Source organism: Neofelis nebulosa, chromosome 16 (assembly GCF_028018385.1).
Source record: "Neofelis nebulosa isolate mNeoNeb1 chromosome 16, mNeoNeb1.pri, whole genome shotgun sequence".
Classification (NCBI taxonomy): Eukaryota; Metazoa; Chordata; class Mammalia; order Carnivora; family Felidae; genus Neofelis; species Neofelis nebulosa.
Window position 1 is genome coordinate 1,930,730 of NC_080797.1, and position 25,550 is coordinate 1,956,279.

At 59.2% G+C, this 25,550-nt stretch overlaps 1 protein-coding gene across 1 annotated transcript; it reads left to right on the forward strand.

The window, feature by feature from the left end:
• PELP1 (proline, glutamate and leucine rich protein 1) lies at positions 1-23,962 on the forward strand. The gene is given in 18 exon segments (XM_058702869.1): positions 1-297; positions 9,816-9,880; positions 10,263-10,368; positions 14,779-14,928; positions 15,094-15,165; positions 19,052-19,111; positions 19,365-19,515; positions 19,661-19,790; positions 19,913-20,000; positions 20,386-20,474; positions 20,566-20,682; positions 20,784-20,931; positions 21,036-21,195; positions 21,788-21,843; positions 21,947-22,153; positions 22,285-22,952; positions 22,954-23,713; positions 23,814-23,962. Coding segments are annotated over 18 exon segments (3,369 nt in total). The 5' UTR covers positions 1-48; the 3' UTR covers positions 23,907-23,962.
• The last annotated feature ends 1,588 nt before the right edge of the window (positions 23,963-25,550 follow it).

The window sequence follows — 25,550 nt, forward strand, 5'->3', positions numbered from 1 at the left end:
CGGTGCGTTTGCGTCATCGCGCCACGCCACCACGGAGCCCGGGTGAAGATGGCGGCAGCCGTTCTCAGCGGGCCCTCGGCGGGCTCCGCGGCCGGGGTTCCCGGCGGGACCGGGGGGCTCTCGGCGGTGGGCTCGGGCCCGCGTCTGCGCCTGCTGCTGCTGGAGAGCGTGTCCGGGTTGCTGCAGCCGCGCGCGGGGAGCGCCGTGGCTCCGGTACATCCCCCGGTCCGCTCGGCCGCGCACTTGCCCGGGCTCATGTGCCTCCTGCGGCTGCATGGGACGGTGGGCGGGGCCCAGGTGAGTGTGGCCCGCGGCCCTGGAGGAAAGCGGGCGCAGCTCCCGGGGTCCGGGGTCGCGGGGCCCCGCGCCGCGCCGCGCCGCGCCGGGGAGGTGGCGGGCAGGGGGCCTGGGGCGGAGAGCGGAGCCCGTGTCGCTCTGGGCCACATTCACGCCCTGGGAAAGCCGTCGGTAGAAACTCAGGCAACAGGAAGGGCCTCGTTTTTCTCCACCGCTAGGCTCTTGGTGGTTCGAGCGGGTTCGAGTCCAGGCCCCGGCGTATCTGGTTTTGGGGATTGTTTCGACGGCGTGAGTGAATGTAGTCGACAGATACTGAGCTCTTACGAAGGGGTGAGCTCAGGGTGCGCCTTTTTACAGATGGCAGTGGCGACGAGCAAAATGCTTTCAAACGCTGTGAGAATTGTATGGTAGGGACCCCTAAGCTAACCTGGAGAACTACAGAGATTTTCCCGAGGCCCTAAGCTGAGACCCCTCCCCACCCCACCCGGATGAGTAAGGGTTGGGTAGGGAAAGAAAATGGGAGAAGCGGTTCAGGCAGTGGAAGGCTCATGTGGTAGGAAGGAACTGAAAAGAAGGGCGTTGTGTCTGGGCCTCAGAGGTGGTGGGGGAAGAGAGTGCACACGATGAGGCTGGTGAGGTGAGTAGGCGGTGGGCAGGTCATGCAGAGCTTTCTAGACTGGCCTAGAAGGGTCCTTTGGGTTATACTAAGGGAAGAATCTAACATCCATGCAGTTCTGCAAACTAGAAACCCAGATGTCATCCTGAACTCTTGCTCACATGCCTCATATGCAGTCCTGTTGATTTTAATTATTTAACTAGCTTCCAGACCTGCCCACTCCTTTCCGTATCCTTCCCTTTGCCCCCATCCTCGCCTGAACTCCCATCCTCTTGCCCAGGTGAAGGCACTGACTAAGAATGCATAACGTGTCCAACATGATGTCTTCTAACGTCGGGCGCTCCTTTAACATCTCCTCTCCATCCTCTCCTAACCCGCCCCCCCAGATTTTACCCATCCTTCAAGATGGTCTTCCTTGACTGGTCTTCGTTACTGGGACCTTCCCAGCCCTGTGCTTCCTTCCAGGAAGAGGGTGGTCACAACCCGCTGGATGGTTCTACAGTCTTCGCCCCACTTTTATCAGGGACAGTCTCATCATTGATTTTAACATTACTCCTTGCTATTGACTGTGACAGAACTGGGCCTCTGCTATCTCAGCCCACTTTTGGAAGCAGGAGCCGATGATGTGTTTTCTCTTCTAAGTCCTCCTCGTCTAATTCATGTGGTTTTAGGTATTTCTGAAATATTATGTATTCTGCCTATACATGCGTGCTTTCTTTCATTGTCTTTTCAAGTTTTCACTCCTCCCTCAAGTGCCCATTAAGCCCATGAACTTACCGTCTTTCTGATTTTCTGCGAAGTGTCTAAGTGTAGTAGAATTTTGAGCAAAGCTGAAAGTGATGCGGAAAACTAGACCCCTTTTAATATTGCTTGTGTTGCCTTTTTTGTGGGGGCGGGGGTGGCATATTCTGCCTTCACTTTTTTCCTGCTTGTGTGTCTCATATTGGACCCTCAGTGCACGGGTTTTCTTAGCTTCCCCGTACACTTGTATTCAACAGACCTTTATCAAGTATCTGTTATGGGCTAGCTATTGTTTCTCTACCCTAGGCAGATAAACAGGCATGATCTTTTCCCTCAGAGGCTTTCTAGCCCAGTCGAGATGAGAACTGAGGGAAAGTAAATGGGCCAGAGCTTATAGGAAAGACGGATAGATCCCCTGATTGGACCGTCTGTGTTGACCTACTCAATGACTCTGCTTTCCCGCAGGTAACCCGGTAGCCCCACAGTGAAGCTGGATTGGTTCACAGTTTCTGGCACTGATTCCAGCCACAATCCCCTGACTTGCCTCCTTGCCTCCTTGCCTCGTCTCCTTGCCTCATTCTGTTGTATCTCATCCATTTCTCACACAGCAGCTGCAGTGAGCTTTTCTTTCTCTTTTTTTTTTTTTAAGCTAATTTTTTTTTTTTAATTTATTTATCGAGAGAAAGTGTGTGTGTGTGTGTGCACACGAGGCAGGGAGAGGCAGAGAGAGAGAGAAAGAGAGGGAGAATCCCAAGCCGCGCTGCCAGTGCAGAGCCTGATTGGGGGAGGGGGGGGGTGGCTCGAACCCACGAACCGTGAGATCATGACCTGAGCTGAAGTCAGACGCTTAACCTTCTGAGCCATCCAGGCACCCCCGGAGTGAGCTTTCCAAAGTAAAATTCTGATCCCGTTTGCCGTCTTTTAAAATCTTTCAGGGGCGCCTGGGTGGCTCAGTCAGTTGAGCGTCCGACTTCCGCTCAGGTCATGATCTCACAGTTCATGGGTTCGAGCCCCGCATTGGGCTCTGTGCTGACAGCTTGGAGCCTGGAGCCTGCTTCCGATTCTGTGTCTCCCCCTCTCTGTCTGCCCCTCCCCTGCTCATGCTGTCCGTCTCTTATGAATGAATAAATGTTAAAAAACATTTTAAACCCTTCAGTAGCTGGACTTTCTCGGCCCTTGGCCTTCGTACTTGTAGGTCTCTGCTCGGGATCCCTCCCTGTCCTGCTTCCCCGCTCCCCACAAAAATCGTTTCAGTTCTCTGTTTATTTGTCACTGCCTTTGGGAAACCTTTCCAAACCACCCTATGATTCACTGTCCATTCTTGGACCATATTGAAGTGATCTATTTATTCGTTTCGCATGTATACAATCTCCTTCCCTCCCATCTACACGGCTAGGCTTTGATTTTTTTTTTTTTTTTTTAAATTTTTTTTTTTTTTTTAACGTTTATTTATTTTTGAGACAGAGAGAGAGAGACAGAGCATGAACGGGGGAGGAGCAGAGAGAGAGGGAGACACAGAATCGGAAGCAGGCTCCAGGCTCTGGGCCATCAGCCCAGAGCCCGACGCGGGGCTCGAACTCACGGACCGCGAGATCGTGACCTGGCTGAAGTCGGACGCTTAACCGACTGCGCCACCCAGGCGCCCCATTTTTTTTTAATTATTTTTTCAACGCTTTTTATTTATTTTTGGGACAGAGAGAGACAGAGCATGAATGGGGGAGGGGCAGAGAGAGAGGGACACACAGAATCGGAAACAGGCTCCAGGCTCCAAGCCATCAGCCCAGAGCCCGACGCGGGGCTCGAACTCACGGACCGCGAGATCGTGACCTGGCTGAAGTCGGACGCTTAACCGACTGCGCCACCCAGGCGCCCCTGATTTTTTTTTTTAACACGTAATTGAAAAAGATGTAGGGAACTTACTTCAGATTACACAAAAGTAGAGGAAATCGTATTTTGAAGTATCCCATCCTATGCTGTCCCCATCACCCCAATTTAACAATGAACATTTTACCAACATTGCTTAATGGCCACCCTCCCAGCTCTTCTCCCTCCCCCGCACCGGGCATCTTGAAGCAAAACCGAGATCTCATTTCCCCTATGGCCGCGTGTTCTTAGAAGGACAGGGGTCTTATTCTGCCTTGTACCCCAGGGCTTTGCCCTGTTGCGTTCCGCAGCCAGTCGCGCCGTCTGCTTAAAAACGTCATCAACAAGGTGACAGCATTCTCTTGCTCCAAACCATACAGTCATTTACCTTTGCGTGAGGCCCCACCCTGTGTGACCTCTGCTTGCCTCTCGACCTCATCTCGTACAGCTCTCCGTGTGTCGACTGTGGCCGCCCACGCTAACCTCTTGATGTGAAACTCCCGGGAAGGTGAACTTCTCCCTTAGGGCTCAGCTTATCTGCCCCTGTTTCGCGGGAGTCTTGCCTGACCACCCTGTGCCAGTCCTTCCCGTCCCGTGCGTTCTCTGTCACCTTGTCCCGTTTCATTTTTCCTAGCACTTCTCACTCCTTGAAAGAAATTAACCTGTTTGTTATCGGTCACGTTCTCCCTTCTCTTCATACCCGGTTTAAATTCCATTATAATCACTTTCTTGCCCCTCTCCCTACACCGTGCTTGCCCGGCAATACCACGTCTGTGTCCAGTTCAACTCCGTTTGTTCTGTGCCTACACCCGCGCAGCTCGGTATAGCTGGAGAGGAACACGTAACCTTGCTGACTGGTCTCAGTTAAGACTCCTGGCTGTCATCACGGCAAGCGGACCCTTAGTGTTGCCCAGCAGTCCTGCTACGTTTCCGCTCTCCTGGACAACCTCCGATTACTTCTCTGCACCTCAGTCTTAGCTGATCACCTGCCTCCCACTTCTCCGAGCCGGTAGGCAGTCGGTGGGCAGTCCCGTAGGCTCCTGCCACCACATCTGCCAGGGTAACCGTAGCTGGCTCTCTGCCTTCCCTCCTGGGGCGAGGGGCGAGCTGGCCCCGGCGACTGCTTGTGCACTAGGGCTAGCCCGTGCCCCCTCCTTCGTCCGATCTTCTTCTCTGTCGGGGCCTTGCCTCCGCACGCAGCTCCAAGTGGCTTTTAGCCGTCCCCACCTCGTGCCCCATTTCTCCTCTCGTCTTCATGGCAACGCTCCTCAGAAGAATTGTTCGTACTTCCTGCCTCCGACTCTTCACCCGTTTTTCTTTCGTTTAATAATGTTTTGAGATAATTAAAAAAATTTTGTTTTTTTTTAATGTTTATTTATTTTTGAGAGAGAGAGCGTGAGTAGAGGAGGGGTAGAAAGAGAGGGAGACAGAGTCTGAAGCAGGCTCCAGGCTCTGAGCTGTCAGCACAGAGCCCGACATGGGGCTCGAACCCACCGACCGTGAGATCATGACCTGAGCTTAAGCCGGACGCTTAACCGACTGAGCCACCCAGGCGCCCCACATTTTGAGATAATTTAAAGTTTATGCCCAATTTGAAAGAATAATAGACTTCTTGTGTATCTTTCCCCCAGATGCCCCAAATGTCAACATTTTATTTTTTTAAATTTTTTATTAAAGAAACTTTTAAAAAAATGTTTATTTTTGAGAGAGAGAGCAGAGCACAAATGGGGGAGGGACAGAGAGAGAGGGAGACAGAATCTGAAGCAGGCTCCAGGCTCCAAGCTGTCAGCACAGAGGCTGACATGGGACTCAAACTCACAAACGGTGAGATCATGACCTGAGCCAAAATCGGACACTGAACCGACTGACCTACCCAGGCACTCCCCCCGCCCCCTTTTTTTTTTTTTTTTTTAAACGTTCCATGACCATTCAGGCCCTTAGGATTAGGCCTCTTTTTAAAAAAAATTTTTAAAGTAACAATCAGTCTTTTTTTTTTTTTTTTTTTTTTTTAAGGTGTTTATTATTGAGAGAGATAGCAAGAGGGAGGACTGGAGAGAGAGGGAGAGATAATCCCAAACAGGCTCTCCACTGCTAGCTTGGAGCCCAATGTGGTGCTTGAACTCATGAACCATGAGATCATGACCTGAGCTGAAATCTAGAGTTGGACGCTTAACCTCCCGAGGCACCCAGGCGCCCTGAGATTGTTTAAAGTACTCTAGCCCCAGGGGCGCCTGGGTGGCTCAATGAGTTAAGCTTCTGACTTCGGCTCAGGTCATGATCTCGCGGTCCGTGAGTTTGAGCCCCGTGTCAGGCTCTGGGCTGACGGCTCGGAGCCTGCTTCGGATTCTGTCTCTCTCTCTCTCTCTCTCTCCCCGCCCCCCGCTCATGCTCTCTCTCTGTCTCAAAAATAAATAAAAACATTAAAATAAAATAAAGTACCCCATCGTGGGGCTTGAGCTCACAACCCCGAGGTCAGGAGTCGCACGCTCTTTTGACTGAGCCAGCCAGGTGTCCCCTCTTTAGTCTTCTTTAAACTGAAGCAGTTTTGGGGCACCTGGGTGGCTCAGTTGGTTAAGCATCCAACTTCAGCTCAGGTCATGATCTCACACTCTGTGAGTTCGAGCCCCGTGTCGGGCTCTGTGTTGACCACTCAGAGCCTGGAGCCTGCTTCAGATTCTGTGTCTCCCTCTCTCTCTGCCCCTCCCCTGCTCATGCTCTGTCTCAAAAATAAATAAAAACATTAAAAAAAAAACAAAAACAAAAAACTGAAGCAGTTTCTTTGTCTTACGATCACAACGGTTTTGGAGAGCCGCAGGGCAGTTCTGTTTGAGGACGCCCCTCGGTAGCGGGATTCGGCAGGAATAATGCGGCCGTGTGTCATTTTTGGCGTGTCACATCGGGGGCACATGGTGTCTCTCTGTCCCTCCACTGGTGGTGGTGACTTCGGTCACTGGATCAGGATGGTACCTGCCCAGTTTCCTCACTGTGAAGTTGTGGCTTGTCTGTAACTGGTATGTGTGCCGTGCGGAGATCACATGCACGTCTGTGTCTTGTCAGCCTTCTGCCCCGCGATTCAGTGTCCGTGTAAGCGTCTTCTCATTTGAGACCTGGCTCTGGTGGTCACCTCCTGAACTCGTTCTCCTGGGGCTTTCGGCCTCACCCCTTCACTGAATCACCCCTTTGCAGGGGCCTGTGGCGGTTCTTGAAGACCACCTGTGCTCTTCAGGGTGTGAAGTTCAAAGGTCATTGTTGCCCCCCCCGCCCCCCCCCCCCCCCCCCCGGCGGTCCTTTTCAAGGCATTTCATACAGTTGGCCCCTCCTTCCTTCTTGAGACTTTCCTCTGCTTCCGGCACAGCATCCTGATTTCTTTTCACCCGTTCTGCTCACTCCTTTCCAGCCTTTACCGGGTCCTCCTCGCTTCCCACCTCTGGATGATTGACGGTCCGAGAACCCGGGCCGATTTCCTCTGCGTGGGCGCTGTCCCTGGAGAGCTGACCCAGTCTCGTGGCCGACAGCTTCCCGGATCCGTGCTCCGACCCAGCCTTCTCCCTCCCGACCCACCCACCCGGTGCCTGTGTGGCACATCCATTCTGCTGTTAAGTAGGAAGCCAGGTTCCACACGTGTGACCCAGCCCGCCCCTCCCGCGGGGCCCCTGCTAGCAAACCTCCGTTGTCTCTGCGTCTCCCTGTCTCGCGCCCCTGTCGTTTGCCAGCACACCCTTGGGCTCTGCCTTCAGAGTACATCTGGAATTCGACTCTGTACTGAGCTGGTTAAGCAGCACCTCGTCTCGGCCTCCTCCTGTCTGCGTCTGCCACCCAGCGAGGCAGCTTGGCCCTGGGGCTGCGTTTTCAAAAATAAGTCAGACAAGGGGTGCCTTGGTGGCTCAGTCAGGTAAGCATCCGGCTCTTGATTTCAGCTCAGGTCACGATGTCACGGTTCGTGGGTTGGAGCCCTGCATCGGGCTCTGACCGGACAGTGTGGAGCCTGCTTGGGATTCTTTCTCTCCCTCTCTCTCTGTCTTTTTTTTTTTTTTTTTTAACATTTATTTATTTATTTATTTTCAAAAAAATTTTTTTTAACGTTTATTTATTTTTGAGACAGAGAGAGACAGAGCATGAACGGGGGAGGGGCAGAAAGAGAGGGAGACACAGAATCAGAAGCAGGCTCCAGGCTCTGAGCCGTCAGCCCAGAGCCCGACACGGGGCTCGAACTCACCAACCGCGAGATCGTGACCTGAGCCGAAGTCAGACGCTCAACCGACTGAGCCACCCAGGCGCCCCAACATTTATTTATTTTTGAAAGAGAGAGAGCGTGAGCAGGGGAGGGGCAGAGAGAGAGGGAGACATAGAATCCGAAGCAGGTTCCAGGCTCTGAGCTGTCAGCACAGAGCCCAACGCGGGGCTTGAACTCACAAACTGTGAGATCATGACCTGAGCTGAAGTCGGACGCTCAACCGACTGAGCCACCCAGGTGCCCCAGCCTCTCTCTCTGTCTTTATCCTACTTGCTCTCTCTCTCAAAATAAACTTAAAAAAAAAACAAAACAAAAGTCAGACGATATCACTCCTCTGCCCAGTTCCCGCCCCCCACCCCCCCACCCCCACAGTCTTTATCTTCTTCAGAGTAAGAGTCACCAGGTGCCTGCATGGCGCCAGGTGCTGGCCCGGCCCCAGGGACCTGCGTCTTCTATGACTCTGGCCTCGCACTCTCCTTGAGACAGTTCACCTCCTTGCTGTCCTTTACCAAGAAGAACAGGGCGCGCCTGTCACCACGATCAATTTTATTGATTGATTGTTATTGTTGTCATTAAAGACTGTGTTTTTAAGTAATCTCTGTACCCACCGTGGGGCTCGAACTCACAACCCTGAGATCAAGAGTTGCCCGCTCCACCGACCGAGCCGGGCCCGGGCGTCCCTGCTCTGACCAATTTGAGAACACTCCAGAAGGAAGCCCCGTACCCGCTGGCAGTTACCGCCCGTTTCCCCGCAGCCCCTCTCTGGCCCTCAGCCCCAGGCGGCCGCTCTCTACGTTTTGTCTCTGTGTTTGCCTGCTTGGACCATTTCGCGTAAACGAGTTCTACAACATGTGCCTTCTTTCACTTAGCGTCACGTTTTTAGAGGTTCACCCGTGTCTCAGAACTTCCCTTTATGACCCTCCGCCGTGTGGGCACGCCACACTGTGTTTCCCGTACAGCAGTTGGCGGGCGGGGGGTGGTTTCCACCTTGCGGCTCTCGGGGAGGATGCTGTGAGCCCTCACGCGCAGGTGTGGGCGCGCACGTTTTCAGGTCGCTGGGGCAGGAGCCGAGGAGGGGACCTGCTGGGTGGTGCGAGCCCGCACGACCTTGCGAGGAACCGCCCGACGGTTGACGTTCTCCGCAGCAGCGCGTGCGGGCGTGACCGTGTCTTGCTTTCGCTGGGCCCAGATGGGGGTTCAGCGAGGGCTTCGGTGCCCCCTCCGCACGGAACGCCGTCTCCCTTCCCTCCCCGGCCGCCGCTTTCCTTCCCGAGTCCGCTCTTTCGGGCCCCCTGGTGCTTCGCGCCATCCCGCCTGGTTTCTCGTCTGGGTGTCCGTGTCTCTTCTGTCGCCTGCACCTAGAACGTCGGCTCCGCAGCACCGAACACAGCGTCCCCCGTGAAGCGGATGTGGAGTGAATGTTTGCGGGATAAGCGAGTAAACGTTTCCCTTCGCGAGAGCGGGGCCCCTAACTTGTCCAGCTCTGTTCCTCCGTCCGCCTCCGTGCGGAGCAGGTGTTGTTGGCAGAAGGAGCGGCGAGCGCGGTCGTGGGTCCGGGGGCTGTGAGGGGAGTCTGGCCTTCCAGGGGTCGGGAGATGACTCGTGGGAGGGCTGGGGGACACCCCTCTCTCAGGGCCCCCAGAGTATGTGGAAGGGAGACTCTGGCCGACTCGGTCTGCGTTGGCCTTAGTGGCTCTCCGGAAGCCGGGAGCAGAAGGGGTTGGGGGTGAAGGAAGAAGGGGGTCCCAGGTAAGCCCGCGTCCGATCAGCAAGCATTTGTGGGGTCTCCTCCGTGCCGGGTGCCCTTCAGGGTGACCGGGCTGAGGGAGCCGCGTCTTGGCCGTCCGGTCGCTGGATGAGTTGGGCTGCCCCCGTGTGGCGCTCCCGTTGTCGGGCGGGGAGCCGGGACGGGACTCGGCTGCTGGAAAGCGGGCAGAGGCTGAACTCCTTGAGGGACGGCGGTCCCGGCTCAGAGGAGGTGTGACGTCAGGAAAGGGTCCGTGGGGCCGAGAGGGGTTGGGAGAATCCTGATCCCCACGCGCTTCCCTGCTTTCTCTCCCCCAGAACCTTTCGGCTGTCGGGGCGCTGGTGGGTCTCAGCAATGCCCGTCTCGGTTCCGTGAAAACTCGGTAAGTGTGCGCCCCGTTCTTCCTCTAGGGGGAGGTTTCCTTAGGAAGTGGGCCGTGCGTCTGTCCTTCTGTCCCTCTGTTGTCACCACCCCGCGGATTCCGGAGACTTCTCCGTTCCCAGCGCGGGGAGGACTTCGTTCTTTCCACGGGCTCCCTTGAGTTGAGTGCCCCCCTCCCCCTTCCAGCTCCCGAGTTTCCTCAGCCCCCCGTGGGACCACCCGGACCCCCACGTCCCCACTGCGCACCCCTCGCCGGGAGCCCTCCCGGCGCTGCGGGAGTTAGAGCGCCCGGGGGTCTGCGGCAGCGCCTGGCTCTGCCCGGTTAGCATAGAACAAGCTTCCTCCGCGGCCAGGCTTGTCCTCACGCCCTCGTCTCCTGCAAGGTTCGAAGGGCTGTGTCTGCTGTCCCTGCTGGTGGGGGAGAGCCCCACGGAGCTGTTCCAGCAGCACTGTGTGTCCTGGCTTCGCAGCATCCAGCAGGTCCTACAGGTGAGGCTGCCCCCCCCCCCCCCGCCCCGCCCCCGCCCCGGCTCCATCCCGGTGCTCCCGGTGCGCTGTGGGCGCTGGGCCTGGGCTCGGGCTCGTGAGGACAGAGAGGACTGGCGGTTCCCCGCGAACGGGGAGCGCGGCTGCATGTGGGAACGTTGCAGGAGAGCGTTGGATATTTTTATCCACAGGGTTGTTTTAATTCATTTGACCTTTCACACACCGCGACCCTTGACCGTTTGCACTTCCTCGCTAACGTTTCTAACACGTGACATCTCGAAAGTTCCTTTTCCCCGGTATTTTATTTTTGTTTTTATTTATTAGCATTCTTATTTTTTGCTGCTCCTTTCTTCCTCTCTTAACATTTTAATTTTTTTTCTACTCTTACGTCCTTTGATGGCCTCCCCACCCGGTTCTTCAGTGAGCATGTCCTGAGCACTTGCGGCCGAGTGCCGAGCTCTGGGGGACAGTGGTAAGGTGGACTTGAACCCTGCCTTCATGGTCCCTGGAATCCAGGGGTCAGGGAGCTTTCTGTGGAGTGAATGTTTACAGATGGAGGAAATGAAGAAAAACAGCAACTTTTATTTGGAAAAGACAGCATATAAACCATCCCCTGAGTTCATTCGAATGAGTTGGTACTCATATTTTTAGAGGATGTATTTGGAGCAGATTGATGAATCGTACCTCTGTGGTGGCCTTAAACAGATTACCCCTTCATAGAAATCCGTGTATCTGAGTGAAGGATGTTCTTCTTAAGTAGACTCAGTTGTGGTCATTCTAATTTTCCCCTGAAACCAAAGCATACTTATATCCATCTTGCTCTTGAAACGTACTGTAGTTAGCGGATCCTGTCGTAAATTCACGTGAAAGCTTTCAAATGTCAGTGAGTTAAAATTTTTTTTGTTTTTTATTTTTTGAGAGAGAGAGAGTGCACTCATGCACGCAAGCTGGGAGGGGCAGAGACAGAGGGAGAGAGAATCCTAAGCAGGCTCTACACTTTAACCATAGAGCCTGATGTGGGGGCTCAAACCCACAAACTGTGAGATCATCACCTGAGCCGAAATCAAGAGTCGGACGCTGAACGACTGAGCCACCCAGGCACCCCAGATCTCAGCTAGTTTTAATTAGCTTCTGAATTTTTAAACTACTGAAAACTTTCTCAAACACTTATACGGAGTAGATACCAAAGGCCTTAACGTAATTGTATTTCTGTTTCTTCAGAAGCTCTCTAGATCGTGCTGTTTATCGTTAAGAGTTATTTTGAGTGCGTCATTTCAACGTAACTCCTTTGATTTCTCCCTCAACAAAATAACCGAAGGGCAGTTTTTTATCCTATCTTGGGCCACCTTTTTAAATAGTATTTTATTAAAATATATATTTCAATAAAAACTTATTTTTATCATTTTTAAAATTTATCTTGCAAGTGAGAGAGAGTGCAAGCAGGTGAGGAGCAGAGAGAGAGGGAAAGAAAGGCTCTCAAGCAGGCTCTGCTCTGTCAGCACAGAGCCCAACGTGGGACTCAGTCTCACGAACCGTGAGATCATAACCTGAGCGGAGATCAAGAGTTGGGACACTTAACCAACTGAGCCACCCAGGTGCTCCGTCTTACTTTATTTTTTAAGTAAGCTTCACGCCCGCAGTGGAGCCCAGCGTGGAACGTGAACTCACGACCCCGAGACTGAGACATGAGCTGAAACCGGGAGTCGGATGCTTCTCTGATTGAGCCACCCAGATGCTCCCCCAGGCAACCTTTTTTTTTTTTTTTTCCCCAAACTGTATTCTCGAAGTGTGGTTGACCTACAGTGTCGTAGCAGTTTCAGGTGTACCGTGTGGCGGTTGGAAAATTCTGTACGTTCTGTGATACAGATGGTAAGTGTTTTAGGCTGTGCAGACCACACATGGGTGTTGTTACGTTTTGTTCCTTTTTTTTTTTGTTTGTTTCCTACCCATTTAAAAACGCAAAAGTCGGGGCGCCTGGGTGGCGCAGTCGGTTAAGCGTCCGACTTCAGCCAGGTCACGATCTCGCGGTCCGTGAGTTCGAGCCCCGCGTCAGGCTCTGGGCTGACGGCTCGGAGCCTGGAGCCTGTTTCCGATTCTGTCTCCCTCTCTCCCTGCCCCTCCCCCGTTCATGCTCTGTCTCTCTCTGTCCCAAAAATAAATAAAAAACGTTGAAAAAAAAAAAAAAAAAACAAAAACGCAAAAGTCGTTTTTAGCTTGTGGGCCTTGCAAAAATAGGCACCAGGCACCCACAGACTGTAGAGTCTGGTGACCCAAGAGACTTTGCTCGAATGATTGTAAGTCGGGGCTCCCGGCCGGCTCAGTCGGTAGAGCGTATGACTCTCAACCTCAGGGTTGTGAGTTCAGGCCCCACGTTGGGCATGGAGCCTACTTGAAACAAAAATCAAGAACTATACGACGCGCGTGAGATGATGCACGACGGCGGGTGCTGTCGCAAGTGAAGGGCACGGTTCTGTTGAGAAGGCGTAACGAGAGTGTGGCCCAGGCTGGGGTGACGTGGGCACCTTTGCGATCAGGGCCAGTAGTTCAGGGAGGGTTTGTCGGAGCGGATTGGACTAGGAAAGGGAGAAAAGAGGAGTTTGGCCCCTCTGAAGGATTCTGAGCAAGCTGCTGTGGCTGGGTGGGGTTGGCGAGGCGTGACTGGGGAGGCAGGCAGGCAGGCAGGCGGGCCCAAACCACGTGTGGCCTCGTAGGCATGTGAAGGCGTTTGGTGTTTATTCTCGCAACGGTGGGAGTTCATGGAAGGTTTTGCGTAGGGGTGAGGAGAAGGAGGTGGTGGTGGCAGTGACGTGATCGGATTTGCATTTGGAAGGGTTGCTTGGGCTGCTGTGTGGAGAAGGGACTAGGAGGGGGCCGGGTCGGAGGCAGGGAGACCACGCAGAAGGGAGACGTCAGGGTAGCTGGGACTGGACAAGAGGCCGTAGACACGATGAGAAGTAGATTGAGTGCAAGAGAGGGTCGGAGGCACAGTGGACAGGTCCCGATGGCAGAACCCTTCAGGGGAGGACGTGTCCGGGATGACTCCCGGATTTCAGGGCACGGGGGCGGGGGGGGAGGCGGGGGCAGCCAGGCTCGTAGGGGACGGGTGGAAGCACCGGGCTCATGGCCTTGGCCGTCCTCTTGGTCAGAAGCCCTCTTGGCAAGCGTACCCCTGATCTCAGAGCGTGACCCCGGGGGTTCAGCAGGTGCGGGCTTTCGTCGGTGCGTCTTACGAAGGGGAAGAGCCCCCTTCAGCAGTGGGTGGCTGCTGAAGCTGGGTGGGGGGGGCGGGTGCGAGTGCCCTGGAGTGCCGACCTGCACGGGATTCGGAGGCGCGCCACACGTAGCGGTCAGGTGGGGGAGGCTGAGCTCACGGGGACACCCGGACTGCGGGTGGTGTGGAAATGGGGAAGGTGTTTACGCCCCTCCGAGGTGGAGGGAGGCGAGGACGAGTACTGGTTTCCAATCTGGCAGCTTGGGTTATGAGGCCCGGGAAGCGTTTCTGGCCGAGCGGGGGACGCTGAGGCCGGGTTGACCCGGGGGTGGGGAAGCGAGTGGGAGATGGAATGAAGTCGGGAAGCCGGACGATCCTTTCAAGATGGAGAGGAATTGGGCAGAGCCAGGAGGGGCTCGGAGAAGGGTTTTCCGGTGGGGGCACCCGCGTGCCGCTAAGTGTCCGTGGGAGTCCTTCGGGGGGACTGGCCGGAGATCAGGCCTGGAGCCGGGTGATGGTGTCAGGTTCTGAGAAGAGGGGACTGGTCCTCACACGGGAGTCGCGGCGGCGGGAAGCCGGGGGCATCCCCGTGGCTGGGCTTCCGTGTCCTCTGTGACGGTGGCAGTGGTGGAGAAGGTTCCAGTCGAGGGGAGGGTGCGGTGGGGTAACCGGAGGAGGCCCCCCGCCATCACTTTCCCACTAAGCGTTCTTACTGCTTCGGTTGCCAGGGGCCTCTGGTCTGGCGGGAGAGAGGTGCTTCCTGCTTCTTCTGGGAAGCCCTTCTAGATCCAGACGGTGTTTTCCTCCGTGAGTCCAGGGTGGGTCTGAGCCGGGCAGGAGCCAGCGTGGCGACACGGGGCGGTGTTGTTACGGCTGAAGCTTCGGTGCGAAGCGCTCCTCTCCGTTCCTACCAGGGACGCGCAGCACGGGAGGATCTGAGACTTCCGTCAGTGGGCTCTGGAAGGCGCGTTCCCAGATTTCGGGGCCCCCAGACGCCCGTGATGCTGACACGTAGACACGCGTCCTTTCTGTGGACCAAGGCGCTGCCTTGGGGTGCCCCGTGTCGCCAGTGCGCCTTTCCCTGGTGGGTTTGCTGCCGGTGGTGACCTTGCCCGTGGTGTTTCCCAGAAGCCCCGTGTCGCGCCGCCTCCTCTCCGCGACCGCAGAGGTGAGGTTGGGAGCACGGGTGTCGCTGCTTTCAGTCCCAGGACCCGCCCCCGACGATGGAGCTGGCCGTGGCCGTCCTGAGGGACCTACTCCGGTACGCGGCCCAGCTGCCCACGCTCTTCCGGGACATCTCCACGAACCACCTGCCCGGCCTCCTCACCTCCCTGCTGGGCCTCAGGCCAGAGGTGAGAGCCCTCACAGCGCTTCCCCTCCGTGGAGCCAGAGCGGGGGGTAGCGGGAGGGCAGCGGGCATTGGGGGTGGGGAACGGGGGGAGTGGGGGCGTGCAGATGGGGTGTGGGTGGGCGCGTCGGGCTCTCCGGCCCGGCCTCACTTTCTGTTCTGCCCACAGTGTGAGCTCTCCGCGATGGAGGGGATGAAGGCTTGCATGACCTACTTTCCTCGGGCTTGTGGGTCTCTCAAGGTAAGTGATCGTGCGCAGCGCGGTGACTGTCTCACCGCAGACCGTCGGGTCGCGTCGGGTCGCGTCGCGGAGTGTTCTGAGCAGCTGTGACCGTGCCGCCTCCTAGTGCTTAAATGCTCTCTCATCACGTCCTCACGGCTGAAGGAACGAAGTAACTTCCCTGAGGTCGAGGAAGCTCGGAACCCGTGTCTATGGCCGGAGTCTAGGCTGTTAACCCTGACTCGGCCCTTCTGCCCTCCTCCTCTGTGCCTTTACCCTGCCCTCCCCGCCTTTCTACCCTCCTGCTGTACTCTGTTCCTGAAGCTTGTGTAATCTCCTCCAGGAAGCCTTCCTGACTTCTCACTTCCCCGTATCAACTTGTATTCCTGACTGAGCTCTCTGTCCCTTCCCCACCCTTTCCCCCAAGCTGTCATGACCCGCGCAAGGCGGCTGTTCGACGAAGCCTTACTAGGTCACGTGGGCAGGGTATCAGTGGGTCAGGGGAGGGGGGAGGTCAGGGAGAGAACTGCAGTTTTACTGTCCAGGAGGCACAGTAACAACATGTTGTGTCAGAGCAGTACGTTAAAGAGGGCCGCGTAACCGGCTCGTGTCCTCGGACGCCAGCCTCGTACCCGGGAACAAACGGGTGGCCCGTTCGTTGTGGTTTTTCTTCCTTCGTCATACTCCGCGCTGCTCGGCAGACCGTCGGGCGTCCCGCCACTCAGAGGGACGCACAGAGCTGTAGGGAACTGGAATGCGTGGCAGATTGGTGGCTCCTCGTGCACTCAGTGGTGTGGTTGCCTGTCGGCCACCATCGTTACCAGTTAGGGGAGTTTGCCGTTAGGGGATCTTACGTTGAAAGTAAGATCCCCTGGTTCTGCGATCGAGTCGAGAAAGTAAAGGAAAGTGAGACAACTGATGGCGGCACCCGCCGAGTGCGGCCACGGGACACCCTGTCACGGCGGTGGTCCCGGGGGGGTTGGTGTCGGTGGGTGAGACAGACGAGGACGCGGGCCCAGAGCGGTTTCCCCGACCTACCCATCAGGTCTGTAAGCCTCGTAGCTCTGAAGCCAGGGCGGGTGCCACGTCGGTCGGCCCTTCGAGCCCGTGCTTTTCCCGCGGGAGAGACCCCAGAAGCTCTTAAGAATGTAGCCTGGATGGGCCGATAGGCTTCCACGGGGATAGGCATCCACGGGGATGCTGGCTCCGGTCGGCTGTGTCGGCTGGGGGAGGGAGGGCCACGCGGAGCCCGGGGGGTGGACGTGCCGTGGGCCAGGAGCGTGTCCGCCGAGGCTGGGTTAGGGTTAGGGTTAGGGTTAGGGTTAGGGGTTAGGGTTAGGGTTAGGGGTTAGGGTTAGGGTTAGGGGTTAGGGTTAGGGGTTAGGGTTAGGGTTAGGGGTTAGGGTTAGGGTTAGGGGTTAGGGTTAGGGTTAGGGTTAGGGTTAGGGTTAGGGGTTAGGGTTAGGGTTAGGGTTAGGGTAGCACCGGTTCCTCGAGCTGTTTCTCAGTGGCACGGGGTCAGGTCCTCATCAGTCTGGGTTTTCACAGGCTACCCTGATGGCAGGTGACGGGATCTCTGGGTAGTCAGGGCAAGATTTTGTCAAGAAGGCCTTTGGAGCAACTGCTAGATTTTTCTAAAGTCGAGTTGGGATGTTTTTATAAAGTTCCGCCTGAGTTGTGCTGAGTTCAGTAAAAACTGCCTTCCTTCCGGAGCGCTCCGTAAATCAACGTCTGGAACCACGCAGGCCGTGTGTTTGTCCCCGAGCCCCCACCGGTCAGGGCGGGTGTCCGTTCTGGTGCGGCTCCTGAGGGCCTGCGTCCTCCCGCCCCCGCCCTCACCTGTGCCCCGAGGCGGGAGCTGGGGAGTCGCCGCCTGCTGGACTCCCGCAGTCGGGGGGCTGGACACCCGGGGACCCTGCGTGGGTGCCTCTGATCTCTCTGTGAGAGGACAATCATCCACGCTAATCCACAGCCTTGGGGACACGTTCTGGCCTGCGTTTTGAGTGTCTTTCCAAAGGTCACAGCAGGACTTCCAGATGTTCCAGGCCCTGTGTCCCTGCCTCCGGCTCACAGAACACAATGTCATCTGGAGACCGTCCCCCCGTGGACGCCACATTTCAGACAAGCATCTGTGAGAGGCTCCAGGGCGGCTTGTACTTGGGAAACTGATAAGTGCTGTTTGGAGTGTCCGTCTGTCCCCTGGCTCGCCCCAGGGCAGTGGCGGCGTCCGAGTCCGGGATGACCCCTCCCAGATGACGTGCCTCCAGCCTCCCGAGTCTGTGAGGTCAGCCCCACGGAGGCTCTCCTCCCCCCCGCCAAATGGGCGAGTAGTTCCTCGGGGTGAGCCGGAACAGTAAGCCCCGGAGAGGCTCCCGCCCTTTGCGTGGGTGCGCGCGTGCGCTCTCCCGAGTGAGACATCGTGTAGTTGGCCTGCTGCGTCATCTGGGGCAGCCTCCTGCTCAGAGCCGCGTCCCTGAGTTGCGCTCTGTCGCGATCGCATACGCAGACTTGTGTTGGCCTCGGCCCAGCTCTTTTGCACCAGCATCTCGGGGAAGGTGACCAGAAGGGCAGGGCGCCACCGCACCTGGGCCTTTGGCTGCTCTCCAGGAAATGTCCTCCTTGGGGGCCGGGGAGTCCAGACCCCCGCGGGCGGTTCCCGTCTTCCGTGAAGTGTTCCAAACCCTCCCACACCACGCCAGCCGTGAGAGCGCGGTCTCCGTCCCGGTGGGACCGGTCGGCGAGAACCGTGCTCGCCACGGGGCAGGTGGGAGGGAGCCGTCTGCTTGGTTTCCGAACCACATGCTCCGCTTCCATCCGCAAGGCCCTGCCCAGGGCCTGGCGCCACAGCCGCTCTTTTCTCCCGCAAGCTCACCCTCGTGTGCGTGGGGCCCCGCCCCCACAGGACCCTCCGGCCTGGGGTGGAGGCCGCGTCTGCTCCTGACGTGTGTCCCCAGGTGGATCCCCTTCCTCAGCCTGGCCAGCCCGCCCCTGCCCCTGCCGATGCCTTGTGTCCTCCTGACTCTGCCCCTGCAGGTGGGGTCCGTCCCCTCTTTCTGTGCCCTCACGTCAGTGTTCTTGCCCTCGTTTGTGCCAGTGTTTTCACAGCCGTAAAATACGTGGAACTGCAAGGGAAACCGATTCTGATCAGAATGGGTGTTTTAAAAAATTGTGACGGAGCAGCGTGTAGTTCGTCGTTAATGCATCAGATAACAGGACCTAATAGCTGCTGATGTTTCAGATTAGCGGAGCGATGTTTCAGGACGCCTGTAAATATAACGTGCTGTGAAAACAAGCGGTTTCTGCCGGTGACCGTCAGGGGCACTGCCGACGGCACGGTGGCTTTTTGTCTCCGTTTATAACGGAAAGAAACCCTGCGTTTCACTTACGGGTTGAAAATGATAAAGATATTTCTTTCCCTGCCATGTTCCCAGGCCCCGATTCTGGCCCCAGAGAGTTTGTGGCCCCCCAGTGAGGCCTCGTGTGGGCGGGGACCTGGCCCTGCCACACTGCCTTCTCCTCTTGCCTGACCCTGCCCTGCCCTCGCACCTCCGCACCTCCGCACCTCCGCACCTCCGCACCTCGGGCCACACTTCCCTGCGTGCACCTGTCGTCGTGTCTCAGCCGCAGGGGTGGGAGTGTGGTGGTTGCCGCTTTTTCAGGACTGCGTCCTTTTGGCCTGAGGGAGAGGACCCTCATTCTGCAGAAGTCAATGGGAGGGAGCCCAGTGTCTGTGGGGCCAAACGGGAGGCAGGCTGAGGGTGAGGGCTGTGTTCGGGATGTCTTTGGACCCCGGAGCGGGTGCGCTCCAGGCACGGAGCCCGTTAGCCTGCCTTGCGTCCTGGGTCTGCGGGACGGAAGGGCCTGGGCGCTGGCTCACCAGCCTCTTCCTCTCTGTCCCCTGACCCAGGGCAAGCTGGCCTCATTCTTCTTGTCTCGCGTGGATGCTTTGAGCCCTCAGCTCCAGCAGGTAAAGGGAAAGGAGGGGGGTGGAGACTCTGGGGGCCTGAGCTGGAGCTTTCTTCTCTCTTCCTTGGCTTTTCTTGCTGTCACTGCCATTGGACTGTGACGTCACCTCCCCACCCCATCTGTGTTCCGCCCCACCGTCCCTTCCTGTTCCCCTCCAAGCTCTCTTTCTTGGCCCATTGGGACGGGGGGGCGGGGGGTGGCCCTGGCGCTGGGCCGCGTTCCCGTCTGACTGCTTTCTGACGTTTCTTCCGCAGTTGGCCTGTGAGTGCTACGCCAGGCTGCCCTCGCTGGGGGCCGGCTTTTCCCAGGGCCTGAAGCACACGGAGAGCTGGGAACAGGAACTGCACAGCCTGCTGGCCTCCCTGCATGGCCTGCTGGGGGCCCTGTACGAGGGAGCGGACACGGGTAGGGGCTGCCGCAGGAGGGGCCCGGGAGGGGCGCCTGGCGGTGTGGGGTGGTGCGGCTCAGCACGTGGGTCACCTCCCGTGAGAGAGAGGGGCGGGGACCGAAGAAGGACGTCGGGGTGCGAAGTGCCGATGTTTCCGCACAGCCCCCGTGCAGTGTGAGGGCCCCGGGCTGGATGTGCTGCTCGCGCCCTCGGAAGACGGTGACGCCCACACCCTCCTCCGGCTTCGGCACAGGTTTTCGGGCCTGGCACGCTGCCTGGGGCTCCTGCTCAGGTGTGTGAGTGAGGGTGTTGGGGGGGGGGGGGTCGTCCTCCCCGGGGAGGAGGCAGAGGACCAGGGAGGGGGTCCCGTCGGGGAGCCCGTGCTGAGGGTGTCCCTGCTCTCGTTCCCATCAGCTCTGAGTTTGGGGCTCCCGTGTCCGTCCCCGTGCAGGAGATCCTAGACATCATCTGCCGGACCCTCAGCATCAGTGCCAAGAATATCGTAAGTGGACCTCGTGCTCTGTCCGCGGCCCTTCCTCGGGACTGGGGCGACTGGGAGAGCCATGCAGGAGGCGAAGCCCCCAAATCGGGGCCTCCCTGAGGCTGCGCCGGCCAGCGCCTTCCTCTTGTCCAGATGCCACTGCTCCCCGGGCTTCTCGCGACACACGTGCACATCCCAGTGGGTTCGCTCACATTTCTAGGAATGCTTCTGGCACATGCTTCCCTAGGGGAGGGCGAACCCGGGGTCAGCCGTGCCTCCCCTCCTCTCTCCGGGGTCTGTCTCCGGGGACGGGTTTGTGGCACAGGGCGGGCTCCTCCCTGTGTGCACACGCGTGCGGTCCCCCTCCCCTCGCGCACGCGCCTTCCCTCTGCCTTGTGTCCTGCAGAGCTTGCTTGGGGACGGTCCCCTGCGTCTTCTGCTCCTGCCTTCCATCCACCTGGACGCCCTGGACCTGCTCTCCGCGCTCATCCTCGCGTGAGTGGGACGGGGCGGTGTGTCGTGAAGGGGCGGGGTGTCGTGAAGGGGCGGGGCCAGAACGGGGTCCCTGTTCTGTCTTCACCCCCAGGTGTGGAAGCCGCCTCCTGCGCTTCGGGGCCCTGATCAGCCGCCTGCTTCCCCAGGTCCTCAATGCCTGGAACCTCGGCAGGGATGCCCTCCCTCCGGGCCAGGAGAGGCCTTACAGGTGACCGGCGAAGGAGGGGTAGAGAGGGGAGGGTGGGCCGGGAGCCCCGAGGGGACCTGGCCGGCGGCCCCCTGACGGGCTTCTCTCCGCTCGCCCCTCAGTGCCGTGCGGACCAAGGTGTATGCCGTGTTAGATCTGTGGGTGCAGGTGTGCGGGGCCTCGGCGGGAGTGCTGCAGGGGGGGGCCTCGGGGGAGGCCCTGCTCTCCCACCTGCTCAGTGACATCTCCCCGCCCGCCGACGCTCTCAAGGTGAGCGAGGCCCGTGCTCCTGGCCGGGGACCGTCCCCCGCGCCCCTGCTCCCTAATCTCTGTGTCTGCCCACGTGTGTGACTCCCGCTTCCCTCCTCCGCCAGCTGCGCAGCCCCCGGGGGAGCCCTGATGGGGGACTGCAGTCCGGGAAGCCCAGCGCCCCCAAGAAGCTGAAGCTGGATATGGGGGAGGCCACGGCCCCGCCCGGGCACCGGAAGGGGGACAGCAACGCCAACAGCGACGTGTGCGCGGCCGCGCTGAGAGGTGGGTGAGGCCGTGCCCGGCAGCCTGGGGCCGTTGTTGAAGCGGTGCCCGTAAGGCCCAGGGCCGGCCCGGGGCTGCGGACGCCTGGGCTCCTGTGTCACATGGGGCTCCGGGCTCTTCCTGCTCCCGCAGGGTCTCTGCTACCTGCCCCGTGCTGCCGCAGCACAGGGTGGGGGGGGGGGGGGTCCCTGCCCCTCGGAGCTTGCGTCCCCCTTCCCCCACTCCCCCCCCTCCCCCAGCAGGCTGCTCAGCGGGGCTTTCTGCTCTCGTTGTCACCGATCAGGAAGCAGGAGCATAGTCAGTACCGTGTGGCGCGAGGGTGACTTTCCTCTGGGTCTTGTGTGTCGCCCGGCCCGCCACCCGCCGCGTGGAGAGGAAGGTCTCTCTCCCCGCGTCTGCGCGTGCGTGCGCAGCGCGCCTCCCCACCTGCCCGTGCTGTCTGCGGCCCTGGGCGCCGGAGGCGCTCCTGGGACCCCCGGTGCGCTGTCGAGAAGCCCAGCGACTCGACCGAGGCAGGCAGGGCCGGGGCCACCGCCCGGCTCGGGCTGCGGAAGCCCCCCTGGCCCGCCTGAGACGCCCTCTCCTCCCCCAGGCCTCAGCCGGACCGTCCTCATGTGCGGGCCTCTCATCAAGGAGGAGACTCACAGGGTCAGTGGAGACGGGCGCTGCCCCCCGAGGTGGGGTGGGCAGACCCGGGCAAGGCTCGGGTGGGCTTGGCGACGCCTCGAGGTGCGCTCCGTGTCCTTTTCAGAGACTGCACGACCTGGTGCTCCCCCTGGTCACGGGGGTCCAGCAGGGCGAGGTCCTGGGCAGCTCCCCATATACCAGCTCCCGCTGCCGCCGGGAGCTGTACCGCCTGCTGCTGGCCCTGCTGCTGGCGCCGTCTCCCCGCTGCCCGCCTCCCCTCGCCTGTGCCCTGCAGGCCTTCTCGCTGGGCCAGAGAGAGGACAGCCTGGAGGTAACTGCCCACCCGGGCCCACCCCTGTGCTGTCGGGAGTGTCCTGTTCCTGACGCCACGGGCCCGCCCTCTCTGGGGCCGTGAACCCCTGTCCTGTCCCTGACGCCACGCCTGCCTTCGTCTTTCCTCAGGTCTCGTCCTTCTGCTCAGAAGCACTGGTGACCTGTGCCGCTCTGACCCACCCCCGCGTTCCCCCCCTGCAGTCCACGGGCCCTGCCTGTCCCGCGCCTGCCCCGGCTCCTCCTCCCGAGGCCCCGTCTCCATTCAGGGCCCCACCCTTCCACCCCCCGGGCCCCATGCCCTCCGTGGGCCCCATGCCCTCCGTGGGCCCCATGCCCCCGGCGGGCCCCATGCCCCCCACACGCCCCGGGCCTCCAGCCACAGCCAACCACTTAGGCCTGTCTGTCCCCGGCCTGGTGTCTGTACCCCCCCGGCTCCTGCCTGGCCCTGAGAACCACCGGGCAGGCTCAAACGACGACCCCGTCCTTGCCCCTAGTGGCACCCCTCCACCGGCCGTGCCCCCAGATGAAACTTTCGGGGGCCGAGTGCCAAGGCCAGCCTTTGTTCACTATGATAAGGAGGAGGCCTCCGACGTGGAGATCTCCTTGGAGAGCGACTCCGACGACAGCGTGGTGATCGTGCCCGAGGGGCTGCCGCCCCTGCCGCCCCCACCCCCCACAGGGACCACGCCCCCCCCTGCAGCTCCGGCCGGGCCACCGACAGCCTCCCCTCCGGTGCCGGCCAAGGAGGAGCCTGAAGAGCTTCCCGCGGCCCCGGGGCCTCTCCCACCCCCACCGCCACCCCCCCGTGCCGGGCCCCGTGGCGCTGCCGCCACCCCAGCTGGTCCCCGAAGGGCCGCCTGGTGGCGGAGGACCCCCCGCGCTGGAAGAAGACTTGACAGTTATTAACATCAACAGCAGCGATGAGGAGGAGGAGGAGGAGGAGGAGGAGGAAGAGGAGGAGGAAGAAGAGGAGGAGGAGGATTTCGAGGAGGAAGAGGAGGAGGAAGAGGAGTATTTTGAGGAGGAAGAAGAGGAGGAAGAGGAGTTTGAAGAGGAGTTTGAGGAGGAGGAAGGTGAGCTGGAGGAAGAAGAGGAGGACGAGGACGAGGAGGAGGAGGACGAGCTGGAGGAGCTGGAAGAGGTGGAGTTTGGCCCGGCAGGCGGCCCGGCCGAAGAAGGGGGCCCTCCGCCCCCCAGCCCGGCCCCTGCCCTGCCCCCTGCCCAGCCCCCCGAGGCCCCGCCCGAGCCCGGAGTGGAGCCCGGGCTGCTGCTGGAGGTGGAGGAGCCCGGGCCCGAGGACGAGCCGGGGGCCGAGGCCGCCCCCACGCTGGCCCCCGAGGTGCTCCCCTCCCAGGGCGAGGGGCAGAGGGAAGCAGGGAGCCCCCCGGCCGGGCCGCCGCCCCAGGAGCTGGTGGAGGAGGAGCCCTCGGCTCCCCCGCCCCTGCTGGAAGAGGGGACTGAGAACGGGGGTGAGAAGGCGCCACCCCCACCGGAGACGCCTGCGGCCGAAGAAATGGAGGCGGCGGCAGAGGCAGAGACGGCGGCCCTGCAGGAGAAGGTGAGGCGGGCGGGCGGGGGGCTGCGGGTGCCCCGGCGACCTCGGCCGCCCCGCTCTTCCCCGTGTGACCGCTTCTAATCGCGTGTCTTTGCCCCGAAAGGAGCAGGATGACACGGCTGCCATGCTGGCTGACTTCATCGATTGTCCCCCTGATGACGAGAAGCCCCCAGCGGCCCCCGAGCCTGAGTCCTAGTCTTCCCCTGCGCCCCCCACTCCTGTTTCCAATAAAGTTGTGTCTTCGGCTATCGACTGCTGCTTCTTTTGCCTTTTACACCACCGTGTCCCCGTCCAGAAGCCCCGCCGTCCACTGGGCTCCGCAGGGGTGCCTGTAGTGCTCCCCACGCGTCTGCGCAGCCGTCCTGTGGTCTCCGTTGTCCAGAAGAGGAGCCGCTGACCGAGAGGGTGATGGACTGTCCTCTTGCTCCACGGGGCCGGGCCGGGGTTTTCTGTGATCTGCCCCGCACTCTTGCCGCTGCTGCGCCCGGAGCCGGGCTGCCCCGTGTGGGTGAGACCGGGAGGGGTGAGAGGACCCGGCCTTGCTTGTCCGTGTGTGGCCGTCCTACGTGTCCTCGTCCTCATGAGCGAATTTGTAGACGCGCTCGCCTGCACACCTGCCCCCTTGGTCTGAAAGGCTGAGGGATGTGGTAGGACTTGGAGAAGCGGGAAGGGTACGGAGGGGTCTGGTCCGTGGCTTCTAGGCGGTTCGAACCTTGTTGCGGGTCTCCAGTGGCTGTATCCACCCTCCTCAGGGGTTTCCTCCCCCATCTTGAGACGTGGATGTGTCCCGGCCCGTGTCTGGTCCCCTGAAACAACATGGGGCCTTGCCGGGTGCACGTGTGAGGGGGCTTTCTCAAATTGCACGAGTGAGATCGTATGTCTTTGACTTATTTCGCTTAGCATAATACACTCGAGTTCCATCCATGTTGCTACAGTTGGCAAGATTTCGTTCTTTTTCATCGCTGAGTAGTATCCCGTTGTGTGTCTATATATGCGTGTATATATACGTGTACACATACATACAGACCTGGCCCTTCACCTCTAAATTCTTCAACGTTCTCTCTCCTGAGATTTCTCTGTGTAATCGCAATACCACTATCAAACACAAGAAAAGTAACAGCAATTAAATAACAATGTAAATAGACTGTGATATTCAGATTTCCTCATTCTTGAGACGTGTTCTGTAGTTGTGCCTTTTCTTTTTATTTGCTGTTTCAAGTTCACGAGGTTTTTAGGTGAAGGTCGCTTGAGGCTTAGGGACCACTGGAAGGACGAAGGTGCAGGAATCCTGCAGTGGTGATTTTTAACAAATAGACCCTGAATTCTGGAAACTGTAGATAAGTAAAGTTGTCACTGACTCCGAGGAAGAGGCTGGCACAGAAGTTTTATGACTTAAATTGTGTGCTGAGTAGAAAATAACGTTCATGTGGTTCAGAACTCGGCGGGTTCGGGTTTGTTCAAAAGCCTTCTCGTCCCTGCCTGCCCTTCAATTAGGCAGAGGGCAGCCTGACCCGTGCCCTCCCGCCGCGGCCCTGCGCGCGCGTTCCCACCATGACCGCGCGCACGCTCCTGCCGCAACCGTGTGCGCGTGCGCGCTCCTACCGCGCCCGTGTGCGCCGACCCACCCCCACCGTGACTGCGTGCGCGCTCCTACCGCGTCCGTGTGCGCCTTCCCACCGTGACTGCGTGCGCGCTCCTGCCGCGGCTGCGTGCGCGTCCCCACCGTGGTCGTGTGCGTACTCGTGCCGCGCACAAGCGCACGTGCCGAAGCTTGCCTTTAATCTGCCCCCGAGCGGGGCGCGATCTGACTTAGCCTAAGTGCGTTTGGCCGAGCCGTGGG